Source organism: Larus michahellis, chromosome 2 (assembly GCF_964199755.1).
Source record: "Larus michahellis chromosome 2, bLarMic1.1, whole genome shotgun sequence".
Classification (NCBI taxonomy): Eukaryota; Metazoa; Chordata; class Aves; order Charadriiformes; family Laridae; genus Larus; species Larus michahellis.
Genome location: NC_133897.1, coordinates 122,852,695 through 122,879,361, shown reverse-complemented (window position 1 = coordinate 122,879,361; position 26,667 = coordinate 122,852,695). Strand labels below are relative to the sequence as shown.

The following is a 26,667-nucleotide window of genomic DNA, read 5'->3' as shown; positions in this document are numbered from 1 at the left end:
CTCTCAGACTGCCAGTTCCCTGGCATAAGCTTTTGAAAAACCTGACCTAGATGTCTGTATTTCACAGCCACTTAGCCCTGCATACATCTGGTTTGGGGTATAAAACCCAGGACAGGATATTTATTTTTACGGCACTCACTATGCCAATTCAAGATCATTCTTAGTAGTATAAGAGGTAAGTAGTTTTTAAGACTATCTCTAAACTCTGTTGAAATCACTTCTTCTCTTTGTTAGTTTTCCTTTTTTTTTAATAGGAAATTGGCAGGGATTATGCTGCTTTGCTTTTACTGTTTCTCTGTTTCGATTTTGATTTTCTTTTGTCATATTTAATGCTTACTTTATTATGATGTTTACAGTACCAGTAACTTATATCTAGGGCTATATATGCCAAATAGCAAATAAAAAAAAAATAATTTAGGCTCTGTGAATCTACTGTTCGACTGTGAGACACTCAGTTATCTCTACTTGAAGTATTCTGCCCATGTAAGGTAGGCAGTGTCAGTGGTGGTAGGATCCTCAAAACTTTTGCTTTATCTTTTATTATCTTTTCCTACTTGAGAGTTATGTCCTTTAACTGTATATGATGCTGCAGTGTTACTTTTTAAATTTGTCATTTAATATCTGTAATTCATACAGTTAATTTAAGTTTTAGGATATACTGTTTCTAGTAAGATAATGCTGTGCATTCTAACTTCATACAACACAAATGAGATATTTGTACCTTTACCAATATGTTAATTGCCAGAGGTTCCTATATCTTAATTCTTTGGATTTACATAGCATGTTTGGGATTCTGAAAACATCGATAAATATAAATCAGCTTAATGTTGGATCGGTCCCGTGAGGCAAATATATTCCATCACTGTCTATTGATTAGTAAATACGGGCACGATATAATTCATTGACTTTCCCAAAGCCAAACAATCTGTCGGAAAGCTGGAGAAGTCATTTGTTTCCTGCATGCTATACCTGAACATTAATCACAGTACTAATCCTTATCTCCATATATTACTGTTCAGGCAGGGTAAAGAGGCAGAGGCAACTTCAGTTGAATCACCTTTGGACAGTTTCCTCTGGTTTTATTAGCATAGCTAAAATTCAAAGCAGTTTTTGGTTTGGTTTAATTTGTGCTTTGCTGGAGCCATGAGGATGACAGTTTCACTGATTCTCTTGATAAATCTATCCAGCCCTCATCAAGAAAACACATATATGTATACACAAGAGATCCTATGGACTACATTGTTAATCCTTAGGTGACTAAACCTTAGTTGCCTGAAAGTTAGATGCTTTCCGTGAATTTAGTCATATAGTTTCCCTGTATAGTGTATTTACATAATACAGAAGTTAGCAGCTGTGGCAGTCCATACTGGTTTTCGATAGTAGAATGGGATTTAGTTGCATAGAGATGGGAGGATGTGTCTCTCATGTGGCCTTGTGTCATGTTTGCCAGCACTATACAGTGCTCCTATGCCATCCCAAAATAGCAACGGGGCTCAGTTCCCTTTCACCTTGTCATCCGGTTCCCTTTCAGACTGCCTTGCACATCCATATAGGCTCCTCTCTTGACAGTCGAGTAAGTTCAGAGTACTTTGGTACAAACTGCGGTTAATTCCACTTACATTGATGCTGCAGTCTTTTTATATTCCTAAGGACAGGACACCAACATTTGGCCTCTCAACTTCTTTAAATGTGTCTCAGAACATGGCCCTGGCTTTGAAGAGTTGGAATGGTTACAGCCATTAATTTGCTGATTGGTTCATTGATTGAACTAAGTAATGAGAATGTAGCCAAAACTGAGAGAACTGCAGGATGATGAGACTGTAGAAGTGCCAGAAAAACTGTCTGAAACTATATAGCAGTATGGTTTCTTCTGCTTGATTATGAAAAAAGTCAGGATTGAGGTAGTAGTTCAAATCACTGAAGCACTGGACTTTAAATCTAGTTTATGTATAAAATATGAGTATGCGTGTGCATCTGTGTACCTGTATCAAGCAAGTTGTTTGACTTCCTCCTTAAATATTATTTCTTATACAATCCTTGTTTCACAGTGCTGGTATTAATAGCTTGCTTGGCTGAGTGCTTTCCTGGTTGCTAAATTTATATCCTGCTTAATAGTCCTATGTACTTTCCATGTGTTTTTGGCAAGTGCTTTTGACAGTGTGCCTTTATACACACCTTTAAATTACAGATTCTTTCTTCAGCAGCCCATTTTCGAAAGCATACACTTCAGCCACCAAAGCTGTATAACTAATGTTGACACCAACAGATCCCACTGTAGCTTACACACACCACTTATTGGTGTTACAGCAGCTGAGCACTATGTTTACAATTAACTGGTTTTTGGGCAAGTGTCAACTGCAACTTTTAACATAGGAAACATAAAAAAATTTTTAAAATGAGAGCTTTTTTACTTTAAATAGCAAGAAATATACAGAGCTGAGGGCAAAAATTAACAACTGCTAGTGCTCCATCTCTTGCAGACCTCTGCAAAGTCCTCCTGCTGCAGGTCAGAGGCTGCATGGCCCACACCCTCTCTCTCCCTTCCTTCTCCTTTTGAATTGCTTTGTCACCTGGACATGAAATTTCCGGTGCCATGCAGCCATTTTAGGCCCTTACTTTATCTCCCTGTTCATCCTAATCGGCATAAATGACTTCTTATATTATTACCTCCTGTCTCCTGTATTGTTTGGAGCTCTTCCTCAATCAGCCTTACTAGTTAATCCAAGTCAACCATGTTGTGATCTGCTACATAACTACATACTGAGAGAATTCATCTTGAAAAGTGGGTCCACTCTGATCCGTGATCTCTTCATAGAAGATTATCCCAACAGATGGACTCACGAATTTCAGCAGAATTTTCCCTTGTTGCCTCTGCTACAATATATGAAGGCAAAGCCAATAGAGGAGTCAGAAAAGCTGCCCATTCAAAACCCAGTTCACAGTCTGAGTTTTATGTTACCTCTGCCTTAGTTCAGCGACCTTTTACTGTCAGAAAGACAATTTATTGACTAAAACAAGTGGTGAGGTTGGCAAGAATAGAAGACACTCCCCATCTGATCTTGAGAGCCCACTTTTCAGGTCATTGCTTTACTTTTGATAAAGTATCAAAAGGAGGAAAAACTCTGAAGCTGTGGAGAAAGCAGTGCAAAGTTATGGAGACTTTAATTTAGCAAAGACCGTGCAAAATGAAATTAGTAATATTTTCACAGAGCAGATTTGCTGTAGATTTTGTTGAATATGTGACTAGATTGGATGCAGTAATACTTTTATATGGTACTTTCGAAGAAGCTATTCTGAAAGTGTTTCTAAGTAGAGAACAAGGAAGGAAATGATCCTGCGTGAAGCAGTTCAAAGGCAAGACTGGCAGCAGAGCACTGAAGGGAACGGTTTCTGCAAATGGCATGTCAGTACTTAGGGCAGATTTGATCATCAGCATTGTCAGAGAGCAGCAAGAGCAAGGCTCCTCCATCAGGGAAGGCAATCAGGGAGCTGAGGGTGGCCATGACCCAAGAGAAATACTCGCTCTGATGCAGGCATAGCCCCACAGCATCCCACAGTCTGCAGGGCAGAGCAGTAGCAGGTCTCACAGACAGCCCAGTGACCAGCAGGCAAGCAGGAGCGCGTGAGTAGGTCCCAACTCAGTGCAGGGAGGACAGGCAGCAAGCCAGGAGCAGCCTGGGACAGCACTGGTCCCCACTTGCCCATGCCATAGCTCAGCTTCAGTGGGGCTCCTGGGAAGGGGCACAGAGATGGAGGTCCCAGGAGAGGTGGACAGAAAAAAAAAAAGCCCAGTGGTGCACTCAAGGTCCTGACGAGGGTATGGATTAATGAGAGAAAATGTAAGAGGGTTTTAAGTGGCAGTGGTAAAAACCAAAATATTAGCTTCAGAGCCCATTCCTATCTCACATGGGAGGACTTGTATTACCTCTGCAAGGGCAAATTTCCATCGGCTGTTCTCAGGCTACATCCAGCTATCTTACACAATAGAGATGTTTACCTCTGTCTTTGGTGGAAAAGCAGAATCCAAGATATGGTAAAGCAAAAGGATGACATTTAATTTCAAAAATTAATGGGCCTCACTAATCCTACCCTAAAGCCTTTCATCCTTCCAGAAAAAAACCACACGTTCTTACCTTGAATTAGTTAATTGAGGGCAGTGCAGTTTTCAGTGATTGGATCAAGTGAAGCACTAACCAAGGTAAACCATTTTTGGTGTGCAAAGTTAAGGTATAAAGAGTGTTTCCATAGCTCCAGTTATTTAAAGCCTGTGAAACATGAGCTCTGCAACACATAGGGCAGCAAAGCCGTAAGTTTGGTCCCATGATCCTCCTGTCAGCTTCAGAGATGTGCCAAACCACAGATTTGCCTCGGTCATTAGGAATGACCAGTGCTGCTTTTTTTAGGGATCAAAAAATCATTAAAAAATACAAGCATACATTGTAGAAACATTACTCAAGAAGTGTCAGGCTGGAGACAGATTTATTTGCAAACAAAGAATAGAAAAAAAAGAGAAGATGAATAGGCTTCATGTTTATTTCAAGGCTTTTTATAAAACAGCTACTGAAAAACTGATCTTGGAACTAGTCATTGTAGTCCACAAAGCAAAACCGAGTGATGTAGTGTTCCTTCTTGAGAAGAGAGTTTTACAACACTTCGTTGTGAGTGTGCAGTTATAGTATATTTGCTTCTTAATTTTAACAAGAAGATAAATAAGAATTACATGTTTATTAAGATATTGGCATGAATGTATTAGAAAATGTTTTGGGAGTGGTGGTAGGGGAAATAATTCCCTGTGGTTAGTTTTCAAGGAGAAGCCTTTGGTGAGGAGTAGGGAAGGATCAAAACAGAAGCTTCTCTGGGTCTGAATAAAAGTCTGGCAGCTGCATGATATTGCTTCGTCTTCTTTGTAAGGTGAGAGTAGACCTGCCAGACTCCAGTGACGTTTTTTATAATCCCACTTTTGGCAAAGCATCGTGAAGAGGAAGGTTGAAGAAAAAACAGCTTCCTTCGAACTCCAGTCTGGAGTTTGCCTGAGGGGTGGCTTGCAGGGAGTTCTTTTGCAAATCAGGATGTCCGAGATAGTAAAAAGGGAGTGGTCTGCAAAAAAAGTTTGTAAGCTCTTTGATAGTTTTCTCACCGTGATAACGCTATTAAGGAGAGTAGTTTGTGTATCTTCTAACCTGACTTTTGAAAGGCTGGATGGTAAATGGTAAAATTTTTTGCTTTCAGCTTATAAACTTGGGGTTTTGTGGTTTTAAAGAAAGCTAAGGTTGTCCTATAACTTATGTGGAACTTTGATTAAGCATGTCATGCAGAATTTATTAGCAATTAAAAACTGCTGGATGGTCCATTTGTCACACACAATGTCTTAAGAGCAGGGCCTTGGAAGGCAGTGCATTAAAAAGAATGTGGCTGTGCACATATATATTGCTTCATACATTAGTTAACCACTCATACATTTGTTAAATAAAAGTAGCTACTTGGAAAGTTGAATCTTTTTAAGAACATCACCTTATCAAATAATTTTCATAAAAGTTATTTCATGTGTTCAACAGATTTTTTATAACCATCACTTTATATTTCTTTCCTTCAGTCAAGCTGTAAGGTTAAATTATATTAAATAAATAAAATATTATTGCCCAGGCTTACTCAGTATTGTGAACTACATAATAATGCCACAGAAAATATTCATACTTGTACGTATATCGAGAAAAATAATAGTACATGCTCAAAGTGCTATGGAAGTGGCTAGTAAATGTAGGATTCTTTTCTGTGTGGGTACCTTCCACACACCACTTTGAAATTCATTCTATCTAGAGCAAGAATTTGCAAGATACTTGTTAGAGCTTTTCAAAGTATGACTTCCCCTAAAAATATGCTTAGATGCAAAGTGTTATTTAGAGATTTCGTGCCAGACTGTTCCTGTTTTACTCATGTCCCAGGTAAGATATGTTTTATAAAATCTTGGTTACAATGAAAGTTTTATCCAGAAAAAAAATACCGGTTTGCTATCCATGTGGTGCAGTTTATTCTATCGATGTGAAAAGATGTTTGTTTTGGTCCTGATCTTGATTTTGTTTCCTGCTTTATGCATTGCCAGTTCATCTGTCCCTGCCTAACCTTTGAAACTATCGACCAATTTCAATCTAATTTGATAAGGTAGGAATCTTGATAATGTTGAGTTGCTACAAGTTCTGTGAAAATCTGTGTTTGACTTAAGCAGAAAGGCGCAGGTTACTGCCTTCGTGAGGGCCTTTCATTTTGAGAGGCAGAAGCTGCTTGGGCAATGAGTGCTCTCCCAGCCCTCAACAAGCCACAAACTCTTGCCCAGTTAGAAGCAGGAGAGAAGTGGCATGAAATGGAGAAGGCACGATGGTGAGGACTTTGGGGATCTAGGACATAAGTCAATAGGATGTCACGTTTCTTCAGTTCTACTTTTTGAAGATAAACCTGTGCAAAAGTGTGGTATACTAGATATTTCTGTATAGAAATCACTGGGCAGATATTAAAGCTACCTCTTTACAGGAGTTGTAGAGATGAGCTATGACTGACAGAGTGAGTCACATCCCTGTATTTTGTTTGTTGCTCATGGCACTGTTGAAAGCACTTACTGCAGAAAAGAATTCAGTAGCTTGAAGCCATACCGTTGCATTCATTTAAAAACAGTGGTAGTGGAGTTGCAAAATTTCTTGACAAGACTGAAGAGGTCATAATTACCAGAAAAAACCAATTTCTATATACTTTCATTGCCTGCATGGTGTTACTTTTTAAAAATGAAAAACAAAGCTGTAAGTGTGCTATGCTACACATGAACAGATCCTTGTGTTCAAATAGAGCCCTACGATAGGGGTTGTAGGCCCAGGGTCTACAAAATGAAATCCTGTTGTATTTGCTTTGTTGACTAGAAGATAGACAGGTAGTTTAGCAAGTCGAATGGAAAGCAAAGTACACAAAGTAGTATTACAGACAAGTCACCTTACAGACGTGTAAACGTTGCTGGTTTATAAATTCTGGTGTTGCAGAGCTTGATGGTGTATATACCTTTAAAAATTGCACTGGTAGATATGTGTTTCGGGAAACCTTCTATCTGGGGACCGTTTTCTGAGTTATAAGGTTTGCATTTAGATTTTAGAAAACCTGCCTGTAATCCCTTAGCTACAAAATAAATACACTGTAGCCTTTTCAGACCCTCTACAAATTCCTTCTGGTAGAGCTGAATCACAGTTTCATTGAGAAATCTTCCATTTAGAGACTGATGGCTCCTAATGTCCAGTGCCTATTTAGATAACCAGCTGAGATGTTTTCTAGATGCACATCAGGGGATCTCAAAAACTCTTGTGTGCAAAAATCAGTAAGACAAGAAGAGCAGATGAGTTTGTTTTCTGTTTTGTGCAGCTATCTTTAAAAACACAGAATTTAGACTGTACCCTAACCCTTAGCACACACAGTGTTGACTTAATCGATCATGAGGAACCAGTAAAGAACTTGAGATAAAAACTCTTGACGTTTTCTTGGTACATAGGGCACAGCGCAAAACCTGGCAGCTAAACAGGCTTCAGGTATATGGGTGCTTTTTTGACTCCACACGACCTTCTTCTCCACGTAATCATCTCTGAGCTGTCCCTGATGAAGCTCAGTAGGCAGAAACTAAGTTTCATGCAGGAAAGTTCAGAGAGCTGCAGGGATGCCAGCACCAGCTGATGATGCTGGATACATGCAGCAGGTCTGGCACACTAAGGGAAAGACTGCACAAGGTAATGCATGTGCAAAAGAGATCATTCTGCTTAGGTTCATTAAATCTGGTGACTCACTAGGGAAGGGAAACTACTAAAGTTATCCTTGCTGTTCAGCTTTTATAATTAATTCCTGCTTACTGTTTTCCTTATCTGTGGTCTGGCCACATGAAAGATTGGTCAATGCCATTTCCAGGGACAATGATGGGGGCTGTTCACAGAAAACGCTTCTGTCCCTTGCATTCAGGGCATCTTGTAATTGGGTTTAGTAAAGTACAACAGGTGAGGGTTATGTTCCCCATTCATACCCCAGAAAGATCTCTTTGCCTGTAGATCACAGCACTGCATGTCTTGGACCGAGGTAGAGGTCTGTGAAAGGGGAGAATGGATGAGCAGACAGTGTAGGCAGTTGCACCATGAGAGGGGGGCCGCTTTCTTAAACTAGGCATATGGATGACTTATTTTAATTTTTAAAAGTATATTCTGTCTTGTTTTCCTCTTTGTTCTTTCAATTTAATCGGTGGAAGCTAAGGGTAAAGTGGTAGTCATGTAACATAAGAAAGCAAATGGAAATGGACACAAACTTTTAAAGCTTTATGCCAGTTCAGATCTGAATCTGAACTTTTCAGCTAATTCTCTTCACATGATAAGCTGACTCAATATAGGATAAAATCTTCTTCCCCTGAATTTGGGTTGGAGCAAAACAAAGCAGTTTTTATAGCTGTTCATTGCTCCGTAGTCAGGCATTGAGTTGTAGTATCAATATGAGAGAATGCACTGCCTGCTCTGATTTATTCAGTTTTTCTGGTATACTTCTAGCTGCCTTTCCTACCAGACCTCTTTCTCTACAACAATGTGGGTTGTATGTGTTTTTTGGAGGAAGTGGCGTTTCACCAAATAGGATTTTCTTGTCTGCTAGGGGAATTCTCCATTGATGGATGGTGATAAGTGTTGAGCCTTGTGCACTGATTCAGTAAGCTAAAGTGAACTCGTGTAACAAAGTCATCCCTAGAATTTACAACTGAAAATATTGTTTGTTGTAAATGAGTTTGAGCTTTTACAGACCAGATCATCTTGGAAACTTCTGTGCTGCTTGATGGCTGCATGGTTCCCTCTAAGTACCAATATGACAGAAACATTTTGCTGTAAACAAAGATTATGCAGCTACAAGAAATCACGGAGAGTACTGAAGCATGGAGTCAAGTTCGGAAGTGCAGTTTCCTTTCCAAACACCAGCTGTTCTGGGAGCTTAAGCTATGCCACGCTATCCTGGAGGAAGTAGGATGATTCTTTTCTCACAAGTCTGAGAGTTTAATAGCTGCATATAAAATCCCAGGGCTCATTTATAATGAGGCCACCCAAAAGTTCTAGCTCACTTTTGTATCAAATATATACTAAGATTTGTAAAAGTTAGAAAGTGCTGTACCATCTCAAGCAGGCAAACATGGATTACAATGAGAGTTTCTGGTTTCTTCAGGATGGTATCATGAAAGCTGTGATGGAATAGAGATACTTAATGATATTGACAGGGTTTTAGGAGGCTACTATGATGTCTCTGATTCTTCTGGGGAAGAGCATTTGCTCTTCAACAGAACTGCATTGTTTGCTAGAATTAGTTCCCTGAACAGTTTGATCAGGAATTGTCTTTTGAGAGTCATCTTAAATGAGTTCTAAAATATTTTCCTCCATCTCCCACTCCCAAAATGTCAGAATGTGCCTTTAGCAGGAGCACAGCCAGCGTGGCTTTAGGACTGAAAGATTCTTTTGTTGTTCCTGTTTCTTGGTGCTCTTTTTGTATCAGTCCTAAGGATGCATTGGTCTGGAGGACTAATGGGTAGAGATTGCCTTTATGAGGAATTCTCCTGCAACATTCTTATGGTTGCTGTCATGTGCTAACCTCAAACAATACATTTGGCTTACTCATATGATAAATGCTTTATTTCTCCTTCCCTAAACAAGGAGGGTCAAACTACAAGCATTTCTTACAAGTCAGTCTAAAGATTTATTTGTGCTAGGTAAGTAGGGAACTAATCAGTAATCTATTCCATAAGCTTCAGTTGCAGACCAGGAACGGACCCCCCAGTTCAGGAGCCCGGTCTTCATCTGTCCCCTCTTGATTAGTTTCAAGTTCTAAATCTCCCCACCTGGCCCTTAAGCAATAATTAAGGCAATTAGCCTCTGCCTCCCAGGGCTAGTTGATAACACAATCCACCTGATTTACCTCCAGAGACACTTTATAAAGCTCAGCAAAGAGAAAAGGTTGCTGCTAGAGGCAGATGGAGGCAAAAGGCAGAAAAGAAAAAGCAAGAACAAGCTAGTCCATTCATTCTCTTGTTGTGCCTTATGCTTCTCTGTAAGCAATATGCTCCTCTCTTGCACATGCAACAAATTTGTGTGATGTCACTCTTGCATTCCTAGCTTCCCCCAAAATAAACTGATCTTTAATATGCCATCTTATTATTAGGATCAGTTGTAAATGGCTATTCGGTACTGAACAGATTATTTTAGGTTACATGTATGTCATTAATCAATTGGCTTTGGTATTTTGCATGAGTCTGTCTCACAATATGTTACCATTACTGTCTTTTTTCCTCTAATCTGTACTTCTGAAGATGTAAATGATTGGTCAGACTCTCACGATCAGAAGAGAAGGAGTGACAGGACTGTCTCCTTTCACCTGTTCTGGCATATGGCTGTAGTGACTGAGCAACACAAACTGAAGGAGGGAGAGCCTAAATTTGTCTCAAATGATGGAGACAGGTGAGTTGGAGTTCCTGCCGCCACTGCTTCCACTGGTTGTTTTTTAGTCTCCTTCCCAAACATTTGCACTTCTGCCATGCTCAGACTGGAAAGGAGAAAGGTGGGAGAACCTCTGAAATGCCATTGTGTAGAAGTGAAGTAGGAAGAGGAAATCAGCATAGGGAAGAGCTCACGATAAATTCAGAAAGAGCACACCAAGCAAGGTCCGTTGTTAAACCATTTTCCTCTCTCGTCCCAATCATCATTTTTAGTTCCTCATTATTTCCCACTCTCGGTCTGTGGGCTGCGTTCTTCTTACTCATATGAGTTAGGATAAAAAATGCTGCTCCTCCTTCCTTATTAGAAAATACAGGTCCACAGCTCAGCATATAACTATGTGTTTAATAAGTCCAGCTGCTGTATAGCCTTAGGCAGAATTTATAGGGAGATGCTGAGTTCCTGAACCTCAAATAGCACTCTTTTGCCAAAGTCCTTGCAAAAATGGGATAGAGGCATCCTCCTTCTTCCTTGCTTTCTTTCGCTTTACCTAGTGAAAACAAATGCTCCCCTCCTTCGCTGCTGCTACTCTTGCGACACACAAACCCTGCAGTGCTGATGTATTATTATCCCTACATCTGCCTCTGCTGTTACTCTCTGGAAGTTTCTTTTGAGACTTGGTACAACCTGGAAGCCTCTTGCATAGCTTCCATCTCCAGCTTTCCTGGGATATACAGAAACAGTAGAGCAGGATGAAAGTAAGTGTCAAAAAAAAAATAAATAGTTTTTGTCTCCTGACTCCCTGATATAACTGGAACTGTTACGCCTGTGAACGTGTTTGCTCCTTGGGAACACCACTTTGCAGATAGAAAAAGCTTGCATATACTTGAGCTGCTATGGAGGAGTAGAAAACTGTCATAGTAGAGAGTGAGAGGAAGAAAAAGGCTGTGGAGTGAAGGGGCAGGTACAAAGTCTTCAGATTCTCTGTGGTTGTAGTTCTCTTAGCAAGGGCTTCACCTGTAGCTGATAGTCGTAGATTCAAGAGATGTTGTTCACAAATAAGCACATAATTTCCCAGTGTAGATTCGTGCTTTGAGACTTGAGAAAATAGCCTTATATTTCATGTTTGTAATTGAAGAAAAAAGCAGGTTATTGAACCCTTTTGGTGTCACAGCTTAAATTTATGGCAAGAGGGAGCAGAGAGAAACTTAGGGAGGAAGATGTGAAGGAAATAGTATGAGAGTCTAGAGAACAATGCAAGAGGACAATGAAGCAATAAGAACTAAAGGCATAATGAGTTCAAAGATAAAGAAAAGAATGAAAGATTTTAGGAGAAAGCAGCTTGTAAAAAATGGTTTAAATGGAACCGAGGGGCATGTAGAGAAGGAATAGCAAAGGAGGAAAAAAAGGAATGAAGATTGTGGCAGTTTTATAGTTCGTTGTAGATGTTTTACAAGGGACGCATGACTAAACCTATGAATTGCATATGGTTTGTATTCCTCACTGCTGAAGTGAGGAAGGGGATTCTTCTACGTGGGTTTTCCAGCAACAGTATGCTCAAGATTAAAATGGAGCATCTGATGATGCCATATTGACAAGAAACTCTGGTCTTCTGTACTTTTGATAATATTATTTCCCTGCATACAGATACCTCAAAGAAATTAAAATCCTAGAAATAAAATAGTAGGCTTAGGATATTTGAACTGCTACTCAAGAAATAATTTCACTCCTGCATCTCACTTCCTGCTTTTGCTGATAATAACTTCAGAGGCCATGACTGCAGTTGTAATATTCAGCAAATGCTTTCATTTTGAAAGCTAGCAACAGTTTGGGATATTTTCTATCAATAGGGGTAGCACTGTTAGTCATTAAGTGGGCTTTTTGAAGAATAGATTGTGTTTTGTCAGGGATTCTGCTGTTTCCTTGAAGGAGAGTTCCTATGAAACTCGACCGTTTGTTGTACCTCTGCTGATGTGCTCAGTTATGACTTGCTCTTCTGTCACTTAGATGAGGACAGGCTGCAAGGAGAGGAGCGAGAGTCTTGAGGCTTGCGTTGTGATTGTCATTGTGATATTCAGGTTTGTGTAGGTCTTCTCCATCTTAGCTGCTTCCTAAATGTGTTGCTTGCATTAGAGGTTTCATTCATTCAATTTAAATAGAACAAGAAGAAATTAATAGCCCAGTGTTTTTGCAAAGTAGTTTGTAGCTCTTAACAGCCAGTTGTCTAACAATTGACCAAAGAATTGGTGGTCAAAAATGCTCACTACCTGCCTGTAATGTGAACCTCAGTAGTCACTGAAGTATATTTCATAAGAAAAATGTTCCCTAATCCCCATATAAACTGTTGCTATTTAATTTAAAAAAGAAAAGAAAAAAGAAAAAAAAAACCCTGAAAAATGGAAGGCTGTGGAATCTGGGTGGAAACTGTAAAGGTTCTTGGCAAAAGGTCAAAATTTCACCAATAATTAGAAATGGTAGTTTTCCAACAGAAGTTTCTGATTGATGCATTTTGACAAAAGGACAAGAACTACATGGGGCACTCCCATGCTCTTGGCTTCACAGAATGATGGTAGGACCTGCAAAGTATGCTAATGCTGTCCTTAGGAGACCACTCATGAAGTTTCCTTAGCTTTGATAATAAGGTAGGTTTTATTTTTTTTGTAAGGTAGGCTATTACAGGAGTATAACATCTTCATTCAGATCTTCTGGTTTGATTTTGGGTGTACTATAGGAAATGTTTAAATCCTCTATTGCCTCTCACAGTTTGCAGAAGTAGAGAAGTTTGTGATGGAGCTTTCCTATGTGGCAGCCTGCTTCCCAAAACTTCTGCGTTCAGTTTTGGGCCCCTCGCTACAAGAGGGACATTGAGGTGTTGGAGCATGTCCAGAGAAGGGCTACAAAGCTGGTGAGGGGTCTGGAGGACAAACCTTATGAAGAACGACTGAGGGAGCTGGGGTTGTTTAGCCTGGAGAAGAGGAGGCTGAGGGGAGACCTTATCACCCTCTACAACTACTGAAAGGAGGTTGTAGAGAGATGGGGTCTGACCTCTTCTCCCTGGTGACAAGTGATAGGACGAGGGGAAACGGGTTCAAGTTACGTCAGGGGAGGTTTAGATTAGATATTAGGAGACATTTTTTCACTGAAAGGGTTATTAAACATTGGAATAGGCTGCCCAGGGAGGTGGTGGATTCACCATCCCTGGAGGTGTTTAAAAAAAGGGTAGATGGGGCACTTAGGGACATGGTTTAGAAGTGGCTTTTGTCAGGGTAGGCTAAAGGTTGGACTCGATGATCTTAAAGGTCCCTTCCAACCTCAACAATTCTATGATTCTATGATTCTATGTGGCAGCCTCAGTTTCTCAAATTCACAGAAACTCTGTCAGATTCTTTTAAAGCTCCAAAATAGCAGTGTATGACGCCAAAAATAATTTAGGCTTTTATTTGAGTCTGTCACCATTTAGCTTTGGCTTTTCAACTCCCACAGAGGACATTGTATTTTTGCCAAAAACACAGCAGCCACATTTTGCAATATGACCAGTTCCTGGGGGCTATATAACTAGGTTTTTTTAGTATCAGGTTGAAAATACCTGTCTTCCTACATCAGTGACAGGAATTCCAGAAGTCATTAATAAAACAACTTCATAAAATAAAAGCTGTGAGAAGTAAGCAAGGCTCCTGCTCTGTTAAATCAGCTCTGCCCTGTACTCTCAACACATGAACTAGGGAGGTTTGGACATGCTTATTCTGATCCTCCAAGAATTCTCCCCCTCCAGAATGGCTGGGGAAGGAGCAGCTTCCTGAAGGTGCTGAATCAGGTGATAAGAGATCGGTAGTGGACAAATTAGAAAGAAGCTCATTAAACTATCACCTCTAAGTATACTTAATTCTTCTACTTGTCTGAGAATTCTCAGTTGTCTCTCTGTTTTAACTCTCTACTTAATTTCTGAGGTTATTTCTATTAGGGCAAAGTGATGTATTTCAATCATGTCGATCAATACCGGTGGGGATAGACCTAGGGTAGCCTATATTTTAGCTAAAAAGAGAAAATATACCACAGGAAGATCTGTGTTTCAAGAGGTCGTTCAATTATTTCTTATCTTTCAATTATCCAAACTTCTGTCTATCCAGATAAATCCTGCTGGAATGAAAGTGTCAGGGTAATTTACAGTTTACTCTACTTACTGCTAATAAATGTGCTTCTGTTGAAAGGAATATTATAAGCAAACAGATAATATAATGTCGACTGGCTAATTACTGAGAAAGAATGAGTAGGTAGTCTTAGGAACAGTCACTGTTCTCTCACTGACTACTGTAAAAATAATGACTCTTGAGAAAAGACCATGTCAAAGATAATTCAGGAGAAAAATCTTTTTATTTCTTAGTTCCTATTGTAAATAACTGAACAGTTGTCTTTCTGGAGCTCACATTGTTAACACAGAGCAAACAGAAAAGATCTTTTAATATTTAATATTTCAGTGTAATACACGTTTTGTGTAAAAATGTCATATACAATCTACTCCACAACACTTTACATGTTAGATAACACTTTTATGGAGTCAAACCTGCGAAAATCTGGATATCATCTCTCCATTCTTCTAGTAAAAATGCTTCCGGTTATTCTCATGCTCCAAATAACAGAATCATACACAATGGTGCCTTCCCATTATCAAGGGTGAAATTTTATGAAGGAGCTGGAAAGACCAATTGTGGTGTAACAAGGGAAGCAAACTGGTCATAGTCAGATGCAAAGATATGGGTAAGATGAGCAAATGTGTGACAAGTTTATAAAAATGAGGTTAATTGGATGTTGAAATAAATGGTGAGATGCTGGAATTGTATTTGAGACTTCACAGTCTTTTCTGTAATGAGAAAAAAATAATGGGCAGTGAAGTTCCACACAGTATGAAGGTTTAAAGGGGCTATGTAAGAAGGATAATAACAGCAACGTCTGGAAGAGAGAAAGGCATGGGATTTAAGAGGGGTTGTGGAAAAAATGGGTTATTAATGAAAAATAATAGAAAGCTGGACTTCTACCTATAAAAACTGAAAGAGGATTGCTTAGGTTAATAGCTGAACCTGAGTTCTCCAGTTATGCCTCCTGCTTTACTGTTTGAATTGAGGAGAAAAAGATAGGAACCTTTGAATTCATAGTTTCGTTTCTGTTAATACCAAAAGGGCAAGTATGTGCCAAATGTATTTTATGTTTTCTAATGTGTTATTTATATGACATATGTTATATATTTAATGCAAAAAAGAATCCCACTACCTCCTGCAGGCAAGTTCCATGCTATATGGAAAACTAACAGTTTGCACTGGAAAGAAAGTGGAACTCTAAGAATCCAATATTTATTTCAAATATAATTTTAAGGGGAAGACATAAGACATAAATTTGCCCTTAACTGTACAGGCTTAACCTTTTAATTTTGTTTATATATCAACTAAAATGCATGCTTCTTACTCATGGTCGGTTCACTGAAAACCAGTGTGTTACGCTTTTTTCAATAACCTCATCATATGTAGAATCAGTTAGAAATATAAATGTGAAATAAGAAATTAAAATCAAATTCTAATTTAATTCACAATTCTGGAAAAAAAAAAAGTCTTCAAAGCAATCAAATCTGAGGTCATCACAATATTCTAATTCCTTTCTGTATCATAGGAATGGTTTCTATAAAAATATGCGCAATAGCACATGGGGAAATACGCAGAAAAGCACACCTAATTTGCAAGAATAATTGCTGAAATTGTAGACCTTTGTGTGTTCGGTGGTACAGAGGGAAAGAGAAGGAAGAAGGGATTGGAGGTACAAATGAAGGGACAAGCAGAACTCTGTCAGCTTTAGATTATGTTTTTATTTACTCATTAAAAACATTTATTTAGTAACTTTTATAGATGTGGAGGCAGATTTCTAGAAGAGAATCATGTATAGCCAGTAGAGGGTTTTCCTCTCTGCCTACCTCACAAGTCCTTTCCTTCCCATGCAGTATGGAAACCTGTGCTACTGTCTTCCCAGCTCTCTAAGTCTCCCAGTCTCTTCATCTCACACAAGTGCTGTGGTTTATGAGTGTCTAATGTAACAACTGAAAGAATTACACACTATCCAGCTAAATGTAAAACTATCCAACTAAATGTAAATGTACAATGTAATGTGAATGTGAATAATGAAGCTTCATTTAAAAAGAAAAAAAATATCTGCTATGCTTCCTTCAGAGGCTTTTTTCCCTGAAAAGGTGGGGTCTTTTTTGTTCCATTTTGGCATTTTAAAAAAATCACAAAGCCATGATTTTTCTGATTTTTGGTCATTACAAATAACCAGCCTCAGTAATTAACTTTCTGTCACTGAATAACTATTGGTCCAGTAATCAACAGCCGCCTTTGTACAGTCACAGAGATAGCCAAGAATCTCTCACTGTCAGTTGCTGGGAGAAGCCTCCTTCAGTGAGTTCATGTGCCATCATCCTCCAAACCATGTCTGATGGCCATACACCGGTGTCTGAGCCTAACAGGCATTGGGGCACTATGGTAGACTTTATATTTATTAATGTTCTGGATTACTTCTGCTTTATTTCTCACAAAATAACAGCATGACTTCTGTTGGCAGCTGTGGGGTTTCTGCATTACTGTCTTTTGCATGTATGGGGTTTCTTTTATCTTGCAAATAAAGTTATAAGCTGCTTCTGCTGTGGGCATATTAGAAATCAGTCAAGCAATAAATTAATATATTTTCCATAGAAAGGCCTCAAATGGAATACACTTTGGAGTTTTGGGAGTTGGTCTTTGAGAAAGTTTCAGACCAAATAAAGATCATCCAGAGCAAACCAATAAGAATGATTATGAATCTGGAAAACATGAGTTTCATAGCGTGGATTAACTTATTGGGAAGAGAAGACTGAGGGAAGGGGGCATGATAACAGTCTTCAGATGTCTGAAAGATTCTTGTAACGGGGAAAGAGACTGCTCTCTTCTCCAGGTACACCTATCCTCCATTGCAATATGTGGTAGATAGGTGAAAAAGAAATAGGCTTTGCACTGTTAATGAAAGTCAGAGGTGGGTGTGAAGAATATTTTAATAATTCTGAAGACAGTGAAACACTGATGCAAATTGTCTGGGGGATGCATGGCATCTCTATCAATGGAAGTCTTAAGATAACAACAAGACAAACAGTGGTCAGGAATGACCTTCTGACCTTGTTCTGTGGCAGCAAGATGAACTAGATTACACTGTGATGTCCTCCCAGGTCTTCTATTGTGTGATTTGACACTTACCTTACTTCAGGCGACTTTTGTTGCTGACTTGTAATGTATTGAAAAGATGTTGAAATTTCACGTCACAAGCTCCTGAAAGCAGGTTGTTAGGCAAGAACCTTTACTTTCATTTTTATAAAGCAGAAGTGTCTAATACTTCTTTTTGCAAGGAAGAGATTAAAATAATCAACTCGGAACCTTCAGAAAAGGCCAAGGACAAAGTGGTGAGAATATATCTATCAACATCTCAGCATTTTTTAGACAACTTTATAATCATCTAAATGTTTGGGGGAGGCAATACTCTTGGCCTTAGCCTTGGCCTCATTTGTTCTCCATGAATAATTTCTCATTTTACATTGCTGTCACTTTTTTTCCAACCCACATTTGTTAAGCACAAGCTTTCACCTGTGAAACGACTTGTGTCTACTACTGCTTCCCTCCATGATTGCTTTAATTTTGCATTGCTGTCCACAGAGACATGTATGCTCCCTCTGTCCCTCCCATGCTCACGCTCTCCTGTCAGCACAAAGGTTTGTGCTTTCAGGTGGTGAACTGGAGCTAAGAACTGATCCTGGTCTTAAACAGACCGGCAAAAGAAAAAAAACCAAAACAAACCCAAACCATTTTCACCAGGATCACTTCTCTAGTCTAGTTCACTGCAGGACCTTAAAAACATGTCAAGGGGTGTACAGGAATCTGAATGAGCAGGTTCCTGTCTGGCAAAGGTGGGAGCAGCCTTTTGAAAGGACAGTCCAAAACCTAAAATTGGGGAATGCGTACTAAGAAAAAGTTGTCCTCTGCTGTCTGACTCCATGTTTGTTTAGCACTGCAGCTGCTTAATAGAATACTAAAAGAAATGCTTATCAGCTTTTGCACAACTGCAGAGTCAACACAAGTGAGAGAAACAGTCTGTTCCTTCTCTGACTCAGTATTCATCTGTGTAGAAATACAAAAAGGTAGAGATTTTTTTCTTAACTGAGCTTTTCTAACCTCTTCCCCTAGTTTGCTGACGCAACAGCTAGGAAAAAACCCACCTTTTTTTCCTGGTACTGTACACAGTCTTCGAATTCATGATGAATAAATATGGGTTCCTGCCATGCAACTTTCTCAGAGCATGTTATTCTCCACGGTTCATTTAAGATGCTAAAGTTGTTCTTGAAATAAATATTTTGGAGAAGACATTGGACAGGGCTCTCCATGCAATGCTTTCTTTAAAAAAAAAAAACTATTACATTTTTGAGAGACATAGCTAATCCATTTTGGCCTGAATTTCTTTCCTTCACAAAAGCAAATCTCAATCCTGGTGCATAATTTATGGTCTTGGCATCCAGCCCAAACATATGTACATACTGAAATCAGTTTTGCATCTGTTTAACTTTATGCACATGAGTAGTCTAATTGGTTTTAGTCTGATGAAATGACTCATGCGAAATCAAGTGTTTGCAGAACAGGGGTTTCAGACAGTAGGGTTCTTCAGGGCAGTAGCTTCTACAGCTTTATATGGTGCCTAGCACATGAAATGGCTTTTTGATTATCTAGAAACCCTCTGCAAGCTGTCTAACTGTAGTATGAGGTGAAACAAAGAAATACAAAAGAACAAGTCTTGTAGTCTAGGTCAGATCTTCTACTGCATACCACTTGGACACAATTACAATAGTTGTAACAATTAATTAATTGTAACTTCCATCTAAAAAAAATTTCTTCTGGGAATCTCGTCATTATCAAGAAAAATCGCTGCTCTTATTCTTTCATAACAGGCTGCGGCTGTTGGCATTCTGGTAACCATTGGTCAGGTTAAATACTGTTGCATATATATGCTAGATACTGTGATAAGTTATAGCCGTCATCTCCTATCAGGATGGAACCATATTCTTCTGGAGCCTGATAATTAAATGGACACATCCTTCAAGGAAGAGTTATCTGAATGGGCAGCTATGTAGATATTCATCATCTTCCCAGAACAAAACATCAGTGTGTCAAGAAAAGGAACAGGTTTTTTTGCTGCTCTCCCAATTCTTTTTCCATGCTATCTCACCTCTGCCATCCTGAACTTTGGCTAATTTCTTGCCTCATAACTGTGCAGTCATAGGCTGTAGGAAGAGAAGAGGTGATGCTGGGCTTGGTACTTGTTAAAGGTGTTTGTATCCAGAGGCTGGCCCTTCTGTTTTCTTTTGATGTTTTCTCATTCTCGCTATGTCTGCTGTAAGGGTCTAGGGCATGGAGAGTAGTCTAGAGAGTGAAGAGGCTCAAGGAAGGGGATGAAAGAGGTTGCAAGATCTGATGTTAGGGCATTAGGGATTAAAAAGTGGAACTCCAGAGGATTTGTACTGTGAGAATGTAGTCTGGGGAGTACAGATAAAAAAGGAATGCTTGGAGTGTGAGTGCTGTTAAGGCAAAGCAAGGAAATGTATAGGAGTGACTCCAAAATTGATGGCGTACAGAGGACCACTGTAAGATGGAAATGAAAACGGGGAAAGAAAAAAAGAAGTTAGAGTAAGGATATAAAGCAAGAAGTATGCCTTAAAGATGAATGGTTTTGTTGGCTTTTCCCTCCTACCTCACTGCCCAGCTGCATTCTGTGATTGGTGAAAACACCCTCAAATAAAGACAATTTTAGGAAGCTCAGAATATAGATCAAGCCATGTGATTTTAAGTATTTGAAATGAGATTGAGGCATTATGTTCCTGACTTTTGGTGACATTTAGGCAGGAGGCATCTAAAAAAAGTGCCTATGTGAAGTCCATCAAGTAGTGTCTGATTCGGGATGCTCTGAAGTTAATAGACTACAGTATGCTTTGAAGCAATAGAGGAAAATATCGAAATATTACAGGATTAAAATACTATAGAGGTAAAATTGTGCTCTGAATTGCCTAACTGTGAATCTGACAGCTCTGGTGAAAATGCTCTCTGATACTTTTGTGTGACTGGGGGAAAGATTTGATCTTAAAAGTGTTAAGTGTAGAAGGCTTTTTATTACTGATGCTTTTTGTGGTCTGCAGTTTGACGCATATGCAAGGAAACAGGTAACTGAAGTCTTGATATTGTAAGGAAAAATGCACACTGTTGACTTCTGGTAACTGAAAACTTTTTGGTCCTACAAGTAGATACACTTTAATGAGATGGTCATCTGTTTTATCCAGCAAGCTGAATTTCTGCTCATGGGAAAGTTCTGAATGCTGATACACAAAGATAAAATTATTTTACTATGTGATTCTCAGAAGAGCATTCAAAATGTTAACAAACTTACACATCTCTAATTTATTCTGGGATTTTGCAAGTGAAACTAGAACATAATCATCTCCATGTTTTGAATAACTTATTGCAGCTCTTGATAATATTTCATATTGATTGGATGAATATCAATGTTTCCTACTTAAATCCTCTTTGCCTTAAAATGTGTAGTTTTTAATCCTTTAGAGTTTTGTGCAAATCAACTGCCCCTTATTTACATCTTGGCTAATACAAAGAAGTTAATATTTGTAAGAAACTTCTCTATGTAGTGCTTAAACAGGGCTGTATGGCAAAGATCTCATGTTAACTGTAATTATTGTAGGTAATTAATTTGTTAATTGATTTACTGAATTTGCAGCTGGTCACGTTTTTTTAAAGTACTGAAATGAATATTATTGTGGATTGTTTGCTCTTACGAGGATTATGAACACTTTATGTTGAACAAAGAATAAAAAGAAATCATGGAATTCTTTAAACATTTATAAAGCATTTTTGATGAGTAGACCGTATTTCCATGGTGAATTTTTACATATTCTTTTTGTCTATTTTCAGTCCCCTGCACATAGCTATTCAAGCTATGACTCTGGCAAGAATGAGAGTGTAGGCAGAGGTGCTGAAGATCTGTCTCTGAATCGAGGAGATGAGGATGAGGATGACCACGATGAGCAGGAAGACCCTGAGAAGGTTAATGAATCAGATGGGGTAGAAGCTGAGCGACTGAAAGCTTTTAACGTAAGTCATCTTGCACTCGTTGTCTTGTTTACTTCTACCACTCCTTTTACATTGTTATTTATGGGTAAGTTTGACAATATTAAAGGCACGTTAATTTAATTTGCAGGATTTATTTCAATTATTATTTTAATGCACATTATACTCTTGCCAACAGACAACAGATTTACTGTGTTTCATTTAGAATTTTAAGGCAGAGTGCCATCTTTACCAGTGAGGAAAACAAGGCTTTGTCCTGTGTGTGTGCGTGTGCGCCCGTGTGTGTGGATGTGGATGTGTGTATGTGCATGTTCACCCATTGAATGGAAAGGGGCTGTAGCTAGTTTATCAGGAGACCATTCCAGTGGTCAGCCGTTCTCTATTGCTTTCCCAATGTGTGTAATTATGCATGAAAACACAACCAATTGTTCAAACGAAGAAAAAGTGAGAGTCAGTTCAATAAAATGATTAGCAATCACAGCTTATTGTTAATAATAAAACTTAAGTAGTGCCTATTTTCACAGTCTGTTCTGGTTTATCTCACAAGTTCTGTATCCTAGAGACTATTCTTTTCTTGTCTTTTTTTTTTTTTTAATCACCCGCCCCAAAATAACCCTTTAAAGAACTGTTTGCTTAATATTTCTGGCTTCCCATTACAAAGCTCTTCAGTGGATAGAAAAAATGTCTTCCTATCAGTAATCAAGACAGGAAGCTAGGAAGAGAAGAGAGCTGCCCTCCAAACCCATCTCCTCTGTCTCCCTCTTGCCAACAGATGTTTGTCAGGCTGTTTGTAGATGAAAACTTGGACCGAATGGTCCCAATCTCTAAGCAGCCCAAAGAAAAGATCCAGGCTATCATTGACTCATGCAGGCGACAATTCCCTGAGTATCAAGAGCGTGCCAGAAAACGCATACGTACTTACCTCAAGTCCTGCAGGCGGATGAAAAGAAGTGGTTTTGAGATGGTGAGTTTTGATTTAAAACCCAGCCCTAGTTTCCATCAAAACCCCATATGTAAATCCATGGCACTATTTTGTTTTCATCTTAGTGTCCTTTTTTTGTTTGTTTATTTTTTTGGTAATACCAGGTCAGAGGTTTCTTTTTCCCTTTTTCATTCTTCCTGAATTTATTTCCTTTGTTCACTGGTTTAAAAATGTTTTGAGACACTAGAGTTCACAAGATGAACTAGTATTGACATATAGGAAAAGAGGAACAAAGCAAGGCATAAGGAGGGAAGCTAAATGATGGCATATATAGTGACTTATGTCCTACTTTAGGTTACAGTCAGAGATTTTTGCCTGGAAGAGTCTTGCAGTAAGATGCATCTTTCTTTAAAATGCCTCTGCTAACTGGATTTCTGTGAGTCCTGTAAAAATTAGATCCTGCCAGACAAATGCTATACCCAAGCAAATGCCCAGTGTAGTAACGTCACACTGGCAATGGTTTTGGCTTTAGGTTTTTTTCTTGTACATTTTAGCCTACTAGTTATCAGTAAAAGTTACTCCTTTGAAATCTTTCAGTTGATATATGTGTGTGCAAAACACATTAAATGGTTTTAAAACACGGACATGAGGCTTACAGTTCAAGCATCCCAATGGTTTAGTAATTGTAATTGAACCAAAACCCATGAACGTTATGATGGTGTACAACTGTCAGTGTTTTCAGACATTAATATTTTAATATTACTCAGTAGCACAAGAATGGGTGAATAATAAGTCTTGTCACCAATTGGCAGCTTCGTTATCTCTATAAAAGTTTTGTATTTCCAAAACCAAGAAAAGGCGGAGGAAACTAGGTAGCTACACACCTTATGCTTGATGTGTTTTGGCTATCTCTCTGGCCTTTAGATGACAATAAAATCACTTCATCATTGCAAGTAGATATCATTTAGTGATTAAACATATCATTATTTTTTTTTAATTAATCACCTGCAAACCCATTGATTACATTAAAAAATTACTGGAGATGATTGAATTTTACTGTTTCTCTCTTTCTCTCTGTCTTTCTCTTTCCTGCAATCTCTGCAGAATACTTACGATTTCCATATGTTGTTTAAGATGTTAGCTGACAGTTTTCAGAACAAAATATCATACCTATTTGTAGGGTAAGACCACTACTGGATAACACAAAAAGCAAAGATGAAAATTTTTTTTACATGTTTGTGATTCTAATCAACTGCATGGTTTTATTATTTGAAACATTGGGATAACACTGTTTCTTGACAATGGAAATGCAGATGAAGAGAGACAGGTACAATAAAGGACATCTGTACAGATAAAAGTGCCAAAGATTGACTGGTGGTGTACATGTCAGATTATACAGCCTTCCAAAATAAAAGAAGGAAAACCAGAAAGTAAATATTTTCTACAATCCACGAAGTAGCATCAAATTGCATCTACTCACTGTGGCTGAAAATAATACAGCAACATCAAGTTCAGCTTTCACGATGCCAAATATTTATATTTTGCTGTACTTTCAATTGAAAATACTTACAAAATTAGCCGATGCGAGCAAGTCTACTCACTGTTCCAATTTGTGGCCTCATTACTGTCATTATTCACATTGATGAGCAGTTATGTAAACTGGCTCATTTTTTGTCATCTGAAAGACTTGCGCAACTGTTTTGCAATATGAATAAAGGGCTTACAGTCTGACCCATATGAGCTAGGTTGGCTTGACTTCAGTGCACATTTGCAAATGTTACTTTCATATGAATAAAGGTTGCAGGATCAAATTTATCCCTGAGAGGGGAAAAGGAGCGGAGATTCTCAGGAACATGGTCCAAGTGGGCAACCTTTAGAGTTTAGAAATATTCTCTATTTTTATAATGTTCGGCGACAGTTTATGATGGGCTTTATTTCTTTTTAAAAAAAACAAATTACCCTCTAAAATATTGACTTTGCCCGTGAATGGAAGTGACAAGGCACTGGAGCTCATGCCAAAGATTTTAGCCCTCTTGGGCCTGAAGGGAAATCTGTCCTGCTTCCTTGTTTGCAGGTAGGAAAATGAGCCAAATACTATCCAAAGTCTTTGGAGGAGCTCCCATTAACTTCCTAAGAGAATAAGTGGTATTTTATGTTTATGTCTTTAGTATTTCTGAGACATAATACGTATCCATTTGCTGGTTTTAATTATTTTCTCATTTCTAAATTACTGTATCAGCATCTCCTGATTATAAGCAGTTTTTAAAAATTCTACCATGGGCAGAAGCACTTGACTGTATGATTATTTTAAATGTACTTACCATTTTGACAGTGGCAAAGAAACACTTTGTCCAGATAATAACATTTGTTCAAAACAATCATGAAAGGACATGTCGGTGTTGGTTTGAATCAGGTGCTACCCTCAAATATAGGAAAACAGGATAATGATCTCCTCAGGAGCAATAGTGCTACTGTTGTTACATTAAATAGGATGTCAGATAATAATCTCCACAGGAGATGTCTTTTGCTATAGACATATTAAATACAAGTTTTTCATTTTGTTCGGGTTCAAAGTGCTACATTTTGAGCATCTAGTTGCAAGGGAAAAAGAGAATAATTTCATATATGGCATATGACAGTTCAGACTGTGTGTGGAACAGTGCAGCTATCTACAGCATCATATTGTAAAGTGAAGAGAAAATGTAAACACTAAGTTAAATTAGTGTAAGACTGCATGGCAAAGATGAAAAAGCATGCCTGAAGCCTGCTTCTGTCAGTTACTTGCCATCTGTAATCCAAACGACAGTTCTTGCCGCATAACAGCCCAATTCTAGCTCTGAGGCAATGGGAAAGACTCAGTCTCGTGAGTGTTCATGTTGTTAATTAATGTGTTTCTTAGTATTAATTTTTTTAAGAGATTGCTTATGCTTATTCTGCTTCTACTTATAACAGATAGTTGTCCATGGACTTCAAGGCAGCTTGCGTAGCTTCTTGTTACAAATATTCCTTTGAGGAGTTCCCTTTCTTCACTGGAAATAATTTCCTCGTTTGACTGTTCAGCTTGTAATTGTGCCACTTTCATTTTCATTCTGACAGAAGCATATTCCTCAACAAAGCACTGTCAAAGTTTTTCTCATGAATTGTAAGATTGTTTTTCTCCTCCCATTGTCTCTTGCTTACGGACTGTTGTCAATGTTTTCTTACTAAATTCTATGATCTTGCTCAAAATCTTTCATTGGGAGGGAAGTTAGTGAAGTCCTGAAATCACCGGCTTTTAGTTGGGATCTCTATGTTGTGTCCCAACATGTGCTATGCTGTAGCACTTTGTGAACTTCTTAGTTCTTGATGTTCTTAAACATGTTCTTTTTTTTTTCTCTTCATTAGCCCATAAGCAAAAGAAAAAATTGTATTATTGCCTCTCTGTCAAGGGCTGATATTAATGAGAATTCCTTTATGTATATTGTTTTGTGACCTACATATGTGATACAAGAGGAATTTTCTCCCTGAAATGGTCAGATGCCTGGTTTCAGTAACATTTTTGTGACACTAACTTGTAATTTTGTAACACTAACTTGTTGCAGCTTCGGTATCTATAGAAAAAAAACCAAACCAAACCAAACCAAAACCAAAAACTTGTCGTTTTGTAACACTAACTTGTCCCAGCTTCCGTATCTATAGAAAACTGCCAATTAAAAAAAGATAGTAGACTGCTGCTGAGGACACGCGCTATCTATTTATTCAGTTATAGTCTAGAAAAATTTTAAATGTTAGAAATGATCAAACGGGCTTGAATTGACTTAATAATTACATTTTCTTACTACTGTCTGCTTCCTCCCATCTTCATGAACTCCTGTCATTGGTTTCACTGCATTCAGTTTGAAACCGCATCTTGCAGTATCTTTTTGAGTTATGCCATTTTTTCTATGTGCATCCCAATGCAAGAGCAATGTCTTAAACTTTCATTCACAGAGAGATTCTTCCTTTTGTTTAAGCAAAAGGAAACCCTCCTTCCTTGGCACTACTCTAATAAAAGCAATAATATCAAAGAGCAAAGTATTGGAGAGAAAAGGCTAGTCATAAATGCTTTTAATTG

At 38.4% G+C, this 26,667-nt stretch overlaps 1 protein-coding gene across 6 annotated transcripts in view; it reads left to right on the top strand.

The window, feature by feature from the left end:
• Window positions 1-26,667, top strand: part of NOL4 (nucleolar protein 4) — a 196,610-nt gene that overhangs the window by 126,634 nt on the left and 43,309 nt on the right. For 3 of the 6 annotated variants that reach the window (XM_074576930.1, XM_074576931.1, XM_074576934.1), the window contains exons 7-8: window positions 21,497-21,676; window positions 22,425-22,616. In XM_074576930.1, the coding sequence (XP_074433031.1) occupies window positions 21,497-21,676; window positions 22,425-22,616 (372 nt within the window). The remainder of the gene's footprint in view (window positions 1-21,496; window positions 21,677-22,424; window positions 22,617-26,667) is intronic. The other 3 variants (XM_074576932.1, XM_074576933.1, XM_074576935.1) reach the window with 1 other exon arrangement.